The following is a 10,269-nucleotide window of genomic DNA, read 5'->3' on the forward strand; positions in this document are numbered from 1 at the left end:
CCCCCACAAAATTGCATTGTAATCGGTTGAGTAGTTTTTGTTTAATCCAGCTGATGAAAACACAAACATTTAAATTAGCTTCCATGTTGTGAAACGAGTGAAACTCATGTGACGATGTTTTTAGAAAACACGACACTGCTCCAAACCTGGTACCTTCACCACTGTGTCAGCTGTTGTGTTAGTTTGCGGCCGTGGTTTGTGTTGCAGTTTGTTTCATGCTCAGCTCAACACTTTGATGAATATGCAAAGGTTCCCTGATGCATATTTCACAGCATTAGCTTCTGTTGAGACAGATGTGATGACGATGGCGAAGACGTTTCACCTCAAATAGTCATGAAGGACGGTTCAGTCTGTGCGTGAGGTTTCATAACACAACTCAAGTTTTATTCATATTTAACTTCAACTTCAACTGCCCCCCCCTCGACCTCAAAGAGCTGTGTCATCACTGTCTTCATGGTTTTTCTTAATTATGAAGAATTATTTAGGATAGTATTTTTCTTAATATTTCAGGATTTCAAGAGTCTTGATGCTTAATTGTCTCAGTGGATGGATTTGTAGCTCTGAGACTTTTCTTACATCGTGTTACGTTTGCACTCAGTGTGAATGAAACTTAAAAAGATTAAGCCAAAATATCTCGGGAACGGGGGCGGCCATCTTGTGCCATGGAAGTCATTTGAAACCGGAGTCTGTTTTCATATCGCTAACTTATCAGAAACATTAACACTTGAACAAACATCAGTGTGATGAGAACAACCTATTTGCTACCAGCCCACTAACATGGAGGAGGCGGGGTTTATCACCCATTCTGCAGCCAGCCACCAGGGGGCGATCAGGATGATTTGTCTTCATGACGCCCATGTTCATCCTCACTAGGTCAGTCCGATGCACTTCTAGCTGTGAGTCTTCTTCTGCAGATTTTACACCAGTATATTTAGTATATTCACGATGTGGAGCAACGTGAGGTTTCTCATCTGTGACCCGAGGATTTGTCTGAATCCCTGACAGCGTCACGGCCGCTGGTCCATGACTGACCTGGATTTATGTTCCAGGAACACCAGGTTAAGTGGGAGAAAGTTTCAGGTGCAGGAGAGGAAATGCAGGTTTTCTCTTCCAGCTCATTACGCTGCTCGTCAGACACCGTGTCTCTGTTGCATCTTAAAGTTTCACCGTCGACTTTATCTTCCTCCTGCGTCGCTCGATCCCGGCTGAGGTCTTTAATACCAAACACTCTTCTCACCGGTTGCATTTACCTTCGAGACATCGCATCTCATCTAATTATCCCTGGTGGCGCTTTGTGGGGAGAGAAGGAAGCAGCTGGTGGTTTTACAGTTTAAAGAAATGCACAGGCAGCTCCAGTTTGTAGAGGGCTAGTTGAGTTATTCTCCTCCAGACGCCTCAGAAGTCCCACAACCGCAGAATATCATTTGATATATGACAGAGTCGCCTGCAGGATTCTGAAAAAGCACCGTCCAGACTCTGGTCTTCTCAACGTTGAGATATATCGACTTCAGCTGCATCAAGTGAACGTGTTGCACCCGAGACCGAGGCAATAAATAACAAATATATATTTTCAACAGCACATTTAAATGTGCTGTTGAAAATAATAAACTCTGAGAACAGAAGGAACATTTTCATTAATCTGAAGAAGTGAACGCTTGGTTTTAAAAAGGGGTTTAGGAGAAAACACATAATCATCATCATCATCATCACGACCTTCTTTCTTTTGTTTATATCTTCATCACGTTGATCATCAACCTCTTCCTCTGAATCCACTCTTTCTTTATTATTTTGTTTTATTTTTGTCTTCTTCTTCACCTTCTTCATCATCATCATCTTACTCTACATCATCACCGCCTTATTTTTCTTGCTCACCAATATCAAGTCTTATCCTTAGTCATCATATTTTTCTTAATCATATTTTTCTTCATCATATTTTTCTTCTTCAACTTCACCTTCTTCATCCTCATCATCTTCAGTGGGAGAGTTGTTGCTCTTCATCATCACCACTTTCGTTCAACCTTCATCATCACTAACATCTTCCTCTGAGTTTACTCTTCTATGTCTTCATCTTCACCTTCATCTCCTTAATCATCATCATCATATTCATCCTGTTGTCCTTTATCATCTCCTCCGTCTACTTTTAATTCTTCATCATCATAATCCTCTCATCCTCTTTTCATTATCCTCTTCATGATCATAATCATTAACATCATCATATTCTTTTTCAATCTTCTTCTGCGTCGTTATCGTAATCCTCTTCACCATTAACACCATTAACACCATTAACACCATCATCTCCTTCATCTGTCCTCTGGCTTGAATCCATTAGGAGGAGCCTGAATTTAAAGTCGTTCTTTTATTCTTACTTGGATTCCACTTGTGCTCAGGAACACCAGTGTTCTATTCAGTCCAGTGTCGGAACCTCCGTGTGTGATGGAGCGCGCTGACCTCGGCAGAATCTGACTGATTCCTGAACAAACTACAAGTCATCTGTGGTGATGACAGGTGCACGTGATGTATGAGTGTGTGTTCAGTGAGCCGGGGCTCCAGTGGGGCCTTGAGCAAATATCAATGAGTCCCCAACGCAGATGGATGGACTTCCGGCTTCTGTCAGTTTTATCACTGAACTCCTTGTCCCAGGGTTCATGAATCTGGATCCTGACTGACGGCTCCACGTGACGCAGCCCGAACTTCATCAGGTCGCGTTCAGGGCTCCTTCTTCTTCTTCTCCTCCAGGAGCACACATTTTCATAAATGACACTAAAGAAGAAATATGAGCGGGGGGTTTCCCATCAGCCTCCTTTCACTTCTCTCATCTCCGCTGTCATAAACTCCAGTTCCTCATGAATCACACACCACAGAGGAATTTTGCAGGGAAATGCATAATTCATCCAGACTAATGAGATCATAGGTCCATGTTTGTTTCTCTATGAACATCCAGCTCGTGGGAAATGACCAAACTGAGACTTTGGCTGAAACGGCTTAGTGGAGAAGGTGGAAATTCAAACACAAGAAACCTCAAATTAACTTTAAGACCTAAAGACGTCAACAGACATAATAAAGTTTAGAAGAAATCTGATGCAGGTTGATTGACAGGAAGCAGATCGTGACATGAAAACACTCAATTCAAACGAAGCAGATTCAAACCAAACATCTTAAAACCTTATGAAGATGGATCTGATTCATGTTCACTCAAATGAGCATGAACGGCATCGAAATCTTCAGAAGGGAGAACAAGTGAAGCTTTTTGTGTGTGTGTTTGTGTGTGTGTATGTGTGTGTGTGTGTGTGTGTATGTGTGTGTGTGTGTGTGTCTGTGTGTGTGTCTGTGTGTGTGGGTCTGTGTATGTTTGCTGACCCCTGCCGCCAATATTTCATCATAGTCTCCTCCGTCTTATTTCTGCAGGATCATGTTAAAAGTAATTGAACAATGATAATTCATTGATTCATTCTTTCTCACAAGGAGCACAGACCACACAGAGGCAAAACACACACACACACACACACACACACACACACACACACACACACACACCTACACACACCCACGTTTGGAGGGCAGTGGTACTTTTTGATGTTACGCTGCGATTAGAGCAGACTCTCCACTGACTCCAGATCAGCTGAGAGAAGAGATAACAATCCCAGAGGGAACTTATGCAAGAATACTGGAGACACACAGAGAAGATTCACTGTAATCTAATGCATCCTCCTTTGTGTGTGTGTGTGTGTGTGTGTGTGTGTGTGTGTGTGTGTGTGAGAGCAGATGTAAATAGTAGCATGTATCTCACAGAAAGGAGGAGGAGCGAGAAGGAAACCACCACCAGGAATAACCTATGATGATTCTGTCTGCATTGACCTTAGCAGCTTAATGAGACGTGAACTTTCTCCTCCCTGCACCTGCTCCACTCTCCCACCACCGTAACGTCACCACACAACACGTCTGCACTGGTAACGTTGACGCTCGATGGGAGTTCGTCAGCTTCCTAATGATCTCTCAAAGACCAGTACGTCACAGAGGCCGAGCGGTGGAGCCTGAGCTCTCTGCACCGGGGCCACACGACCGGCTGGTTGAATAATTCAGCCTGGTGCCACCGAAAGGTGAATGGAGAACATGCCAAGTCGTGTTTTTTTTTTTTTGCTGTTTGTGCATTTAACACTTAACTCCGAACCCCCCCCCCCACTCCCCTGCACCCCCAACCACACGCTGCATGAACAACACATTGAAGACACAGACAAAGCTTCAAATGCATGGACTTACTGTATATATTGTTGTTTTGTTCTTATGTGCACCAACCACACCATGGCAATTTCAAATATATGCAAATAAACGTGGCAATAAAAATAATTCTGATTCTGATTCTGATTCTGACATGACAGGCGTCTAATCCAAACACAATCACATGATGTGTTTTGTATTTTTATACTTTCACTGCAGAATGTAACTGCAGGAATAAGCAGGTGTACACAAGTGATCCTGAAATACTTCATTCCTGGATTCATCCACTGAGCAGCATTATGTCTGTTCCCATATAGTTGAAGCTTGTCCTGATCCAGCATTTCTTATATCAAATTGTCTGAGTGCTTCTGTGCTCTCAACCAGCTCCACCTCCACATGAGCTAATGTGCAACGACATCTCTTTCTCTGTGGCGAGGACAGAAACGACAGACCTGCCACAGACCGACCTCTCCACCCACCACACAGTGCTGCTGCTGCTTCAGAGCCGAGCACAGACACCAGCTCAGGAAACACAAACATGAGCCATCGCCCAGCGCTTTCATGTCCTCTGCTCATCTTGACTAATAGCTGGAGAGAGTCCTTCTACCTGTGGCATCGGCACTAACACAAAGTCAAACAACATGTGGAGAGAGGCCCCGGCTTCTAAGTGGATGATGTACTGTTAGTTTGCTCTCAGAGGCACAGAGAGGGTTTCACACACCACTTATTGATTTGAGAGAGACAGCAGCATTCTCTGTTCTTTCGGTTTCGGGCTCTGGCTTGCTGCTGAGTCAAAAAACCATTTCCTTCAGGGTCAACAAATCTTTATCTCTCTTATTCTCCTCTTTCAGAGCCTGTGATGCTGGTGCGTGTCTCCAGCAGCTGTTGTCTGTGCAGGGAGATATAGAGCTGCTGTGGTAATGTACCATTTATCAGTTCCCTCTGTGCTCACACCGAATCCCTCCGTGGTGTTTGATTCTCTCAACTGGTAAATAAATGTGCCCACAGATGTTGACTCAATGGCTCCTGCAGCTCCAAAGGAAGAGCAGTACAGACAATGGATAGACGTTGATCCAAAATACAATTTAATGCAGCATCAGTCTCATGCTGCATAAACATTTATCCTCAATCAGCCACTTCACTCAGTCGTGTTAGCTGCATTGCACTGGAACGTGTAAACAGCTCGTGCACGTCAGAGTCTGATCGACACGGTGGTGAGTTGCTCGTAGTGATGTGAGCTGTGATAATCGACTTCACTGACGTGTGTGTCTCAATTTCAAGACACGTGACTCCGGATATCAACCGTGATTCACTGGAATATTTGCGGGAAAGGCAAACTGCATCATGGGAAAAGGTGAACGAGACTGAAGCAGGTTGGAACAAAGTTTCATCGACTAAAAAGCCGATGAGGGAGATTGAGACCCAGGCAGAGTTCTGTTGGACCAAGACCCGGTCGGTAAGAAGACATGTTTGAGAAGGAGGAACAAGTGGGAGTCTTGAGTTTGCCAGCTTTGTTAACGTTTTTTAAATACTTCAAAGTTTAAGGAAACGCATTGAAAGCCAAATGATTGAACCTTCATTATGTAGTTTTTGTAAACATTGGCAGTACTGACAGCTCCTCAGGAAATCCTCAGGGTCACTTACAAACAATGCTTGAGATTAATATGTTTTAGTTCAAGCTCGGGATGAATAGGTGCACCTGAGAGGAGATTATGGTGAAGCAGGATCTGACTCGTTCTGCAAAGTCCAACCTGGACACATGTTATCACAGCCCTGCAATGTGTGTAATATATAACTTTGAGATCCAGACTTCAGACTGAATCTCTTTTTGTTCGTCCTCCTCTGATCAAGGCACCAGAAAAGAAGACAAGACAAGACGCAGCTCAACGAGCCTGCTACATAACTCAGAATCTACACATATAGTTAAACAAATGTGCAAAATCACACCAAACATCAGAGAAGCTGAATTCAAACTGTAAAGATGATGAAGATGACATGAAACACAAAAGAATAAAGAAAAATGAAGTCAACAAAGAAAAACCTGTTCTGTTATTTGAAAGTGTTTCTCCTCCTGGGAACTTTAATTTGCAACGTGACTCCTGCAGCTTGCTGAGCCTCTGAGTGCCTTGCTCAAAGGCAACTGCCTAATAAGCCTTTAATTCAGTTTCTCCAGCCACAGGCTTCCTGCACTGGCTCAACTGACTCATTGACGTATGGTTAAAGGAACTCTGTGTATATAAAGTAAAGAAAAGAAATCAATATAAATCCATTTCTTGCTGCTCATGAACTTTACACTTGCACCTTGCAGAAGACAAGTGAGCGACACTTTTTCAAAACATTTGATGTTAATGAAAACTGAACAGCAGCAGTTCCACTACTCAGATCTCTGCTGACTCCCTGCAGCACTCACCTCCTCCTGTCGCCTCGCACCAGCAGAGAAGAACCAGGGCGAGCTGTGGGAGAAGTCCTCTCACTGTCTTACTCCAGAGATCCATGATGAAGTTGAAGCTGCAGAAGAGCCCGTCAAGTGATGGAGGGAGAGGGCTGCCTCTCCTCTCCTCGCTGCCCCCACTCCCTCTCCTCCTCCTCCTCTTCTTCCTCTTGCTCCTCCACACGCTCACACTTCCCAGGTTCCTGATGAATCTTTCACTTCTGGTTGCTCACAGCGCTCAGCAGCGTTCGCCTGATTCCACGGTGATGACAGCAGAGGCACGAGGCTGCTTTCTGTGAGGCTGCTCTCTGCAGAGTGGAGGGATGGAAGAGGGAGAGGGAGACAGAGGGAGGGAGGGAGAGGGAGGGAGGGAGAGAGAGAGAGAAGGAGGGAGGGGAGCTTTCACCACTGTCTCTGCTCCACTGGAAGGTACTTTAGTCATTAAAAGCACTTGTTCCTTCAGCAGAAAACCCACTGCAGGCGACACTGCTCTGTCCCCAGAACAGACTCCTCTCAGGTCCCATTAGACTCCCGGCTCCGGGTCTTTGTCACCGTGAAACCCGGCGGTTCAAGTCCGATGCTCACAGCAAATCCATTGAACGCAGCCTCACTGAGAGAATACAGGGATTAAAGTGACTATTACAAAATAATTAATTTTAGATTCTTTGCTCTGTTCTGTTGTTGCATTTCATTTTATAAATTATGTTAGTGATTTAGAACAGAAATAAAAAGAGTTTCATCAACTACTGGGACAGAAATGTGGTGAAACCGTCAATGTTCAATAAGTGAACATGAAATTAGAATCTATTTTTCAAGACCTGAGCAGGAAGCGGAATAAAACATTGTATTGGAAATGAATACTGAGCAGATACAAACAAACACAGGCTCAACAACAGGAGCATCACCTTTTTCATATTCCTAAATAAACCTAGATGCAAACAAAGGAATTTTTTCCCAATTTCTTAGGCGACTAATTATTGATCTTAATTTGAATTCAAAGAGTAAAACATTTTAACTTCTTTATCCTGATCCATCAATTAAGTGAACTGCATTTAATAGATTGTTAATTAACGTCCCCCCCCCACACCAGGGGAGTGAAGTCAGTACAGAGACAAACGAGCTGTGGTTTGAAAACAAAACTGAAAAACACTTTCATGAAATATTAAATATAACAATTATAAACAATGTTTGAGCGGTTTAATTTGCACCAACCAACCAGCCTCTGCAACAAAGTGGAGTGTTTCCTGTATGTGTTGGATGCCTCCCCCCCCCCACCCCCCGTCCCTGTCCCCAGCCCAGTGCGATCTATCGTCCTCCCACAGTGAAATCTCTGTCACAGCAGTGGGCGAGCTGCTCTCCAGTAGAAGGCTGCACCATTTGTCTTTCCACCCTGTTTGAATCCGGGCAGGTTTACTGCTGCACAAGAGAAAGAGAAAAACTAAACACACAATGAAATCGTTTTTAAGATCTGTATTTTATACTCCTGTGTGATTCCATCCGAGTGAATTCTTTTATTTAAGTTATTCTCTTTAGTTAATTTATTTATTATTTACTTTCTCTCTAGAATATCATAAATCTATCTATTTGTTGTTTACTATTTATCAGAGCTCAGGTTGTACAGGTTTCCATGATGTCCCTTTATGTCCAGCTCTTCCAGGGGACAACCCAGCGTTCCCAGTCCAGATGAGATGTGTTCTCCCTCCTGGGAGTTGTGGGTCTACACTGGTTTCTCCTCCCAGTTCAACTCCAAGCTCTCTGCAGACGTCTGAACTTCTCACCCGGTCTCTCAGGATGAGCCCAGAGCTCGTGACCATGGCTGAGGGTTAGAACGTAGATCGACTGGTTGATTGTATGTCTCGGTCAGAGGGGACGCTGTTTTATTTTATTATCCAACTCACGAAGCCCAAAGATTTCAAGTTTACCATCAGATTCCACTCAGAAAACCAAACTCTGATTTCACCTCCAGTTCTTGCTGAAGTATTTCAGGTGAAACCAGTGTCAGTCTGGAGATCTGGAGGCTTTTCTTTATATTTAAGATTCAGCCTGTGGATTATTTTCCTTCTCGTCTGCCCTTGCTTTGGGCCACGACTCCAAAAAGCACTTTTGTTCAAAAACTTGTTTTCATTTGCTCCAAGACTTGGTTAGTTTCTTGATTTGCATTCAGTGTATGACCTTGTTGCTTTTCCCATTAAAATTGAAAAACTTACAGGAAACACAGAAATCTGCTGAACGTATTAAACCCCCTTTGGTATCAAACTTCTGGTTTGGTTGAGCCTGTTTAGATATTCGGTTATTTATTTGTGTGTGTGTGTGTGTGTGTGTGTGTGTGTGTGTGTATGTGTATATAACTCATGTTGTGGGGACCCTCCATCTATTTACTCACCCACATTACAGAGACTTGTCTTCCTTGTGGAACCTTTTTGAGGGATTGTTACGGTTTCAAAACTTCTTCTCCTTCTGTCTCCGGTTAGACGATTGTCGATGCGGCTGTAGATTCAAACTGAAAGTGAATATTTGCACGGACAACGTTTACTCAGCGTTTGCAAACAGGTCTGTGTCAACTGATTTGCTTGCCTCCAGATTTAAACATCTCAACTACAACTGACTGGATTGTCGGGAAAGTTAGAACCAAACATTCATTATCTCCAGATGATCCCTCGTATCAATTTGTGGGGATGTCCTGGTTTCCATCGAGCGCCATCTTGAGGTCAAACTATCAAATCAATTAAATCACCCAAAGTTTGTTTTTATTTAATCTATAACATGTTTTTAAAACCTGTTGTAATATATGAATTACATCTTAACATATTGTTATTTGTATTCAAAGTAATGTTAGGATTCTGTTACAGATTTATGGAGGATCACAGGCCCCAAATGCAAACACTTAAATGCAAATAGTATTATTATATATTGTTATAAATTTAAGTTCTTCAAACAAAGTCATGACTGAAAATTCAGTCATGATGCATTTCAACGACAACAAAGTGAACTCTCTGAGTCCAGCTGTTATGTTGTGCAGAGTTTGAATAAAAACTTTTATTCTAATCCCCTAGCTCTGGTGATGAACTCATTTTCCTTGTTTTTAAATGAAACACATGTTGTCGTTTTTTGCTCTCACATTGTGTGTTTATTCTAATTCGTCACTTTGCTGTGCAGCTGTATTCGAGTCCCCTCTGCAGCCTCCTGCCAGGCCTCGTTTTGTGTAACTCATTTCATTTTGCATACTGAACGAAGCGGCCAATGACTGATGCCCCCCCCCCCCACACAAACACTTTAGATTCACAGCACCTGCTGCTGCCGGCTGCGTCGGGCTGTCGGCTCCGAGACCCTGAGTCTGTTTGAGAGTCGAGTCGGCTTGTTCTAAAGTTGTCGGAGGAGAAAACAAATAAATTTGGAGAAACTGAATGTGTAAACAATTTGGCTTTAATAAGAATCCTAATCTGTTTTCTGGTTTCGGTCGAGAGAGACGTGCACAATGTGTCACTGTCTCTCTATGAACATCAGATTCAACAGTTTTTATACTTTTAGATTTTCACTAATTCCCTCTGAACCCTCTGGACGAGCTTATTGACATTAAGGAACATTTGTCTTGTCCTCCCTCTATTCTTAACTAAATCATCAAC

The 10,269-nt window shown here is 43.1% G+C and overlaps 1 protein-coding gene across 1 annotated transcript in view; it reads right to left on the bottom strand.

Moving 5' to 3' along the window:
• The window catches only part of LOC133966179 (contactin-associated protein-like 4), a 45,634-nt gene extending 38,703 nt beyond the window's left edge, over positions 1 to 6,931 (bottom strand). The window contains exon 1 of the mRNA XM_062400968.1: positions 6,626 to 6,931. Within this exon, the coding sequence (XP_062256952.1) occupies positions 6,626 to 6,710 (85 nt within the window). The 5' untranslated portion in view covers positions 6,711 to 6,931. The remainder of the gene's footprint in view (positions 1 to 6,625) is intronic.
• Between the last annotated feature and the right edge of the window lie 3,338 nt (positions 6,932 to 10,269).

Source organism: Platichthys flesus, chromosome 12 (assembly GCF_949316205.1).
Source record: "Platichthys flesus chromosome 12, fPlaFle2.1, whole genome shotgun sequence".
Classification (NCBI taxonomy): Eukaryota; Metazoa; Chordata; class Actinopteri; order Pleuronectiformes; family Pleuronectidae; genus Platichthys; species Platichthys flesus.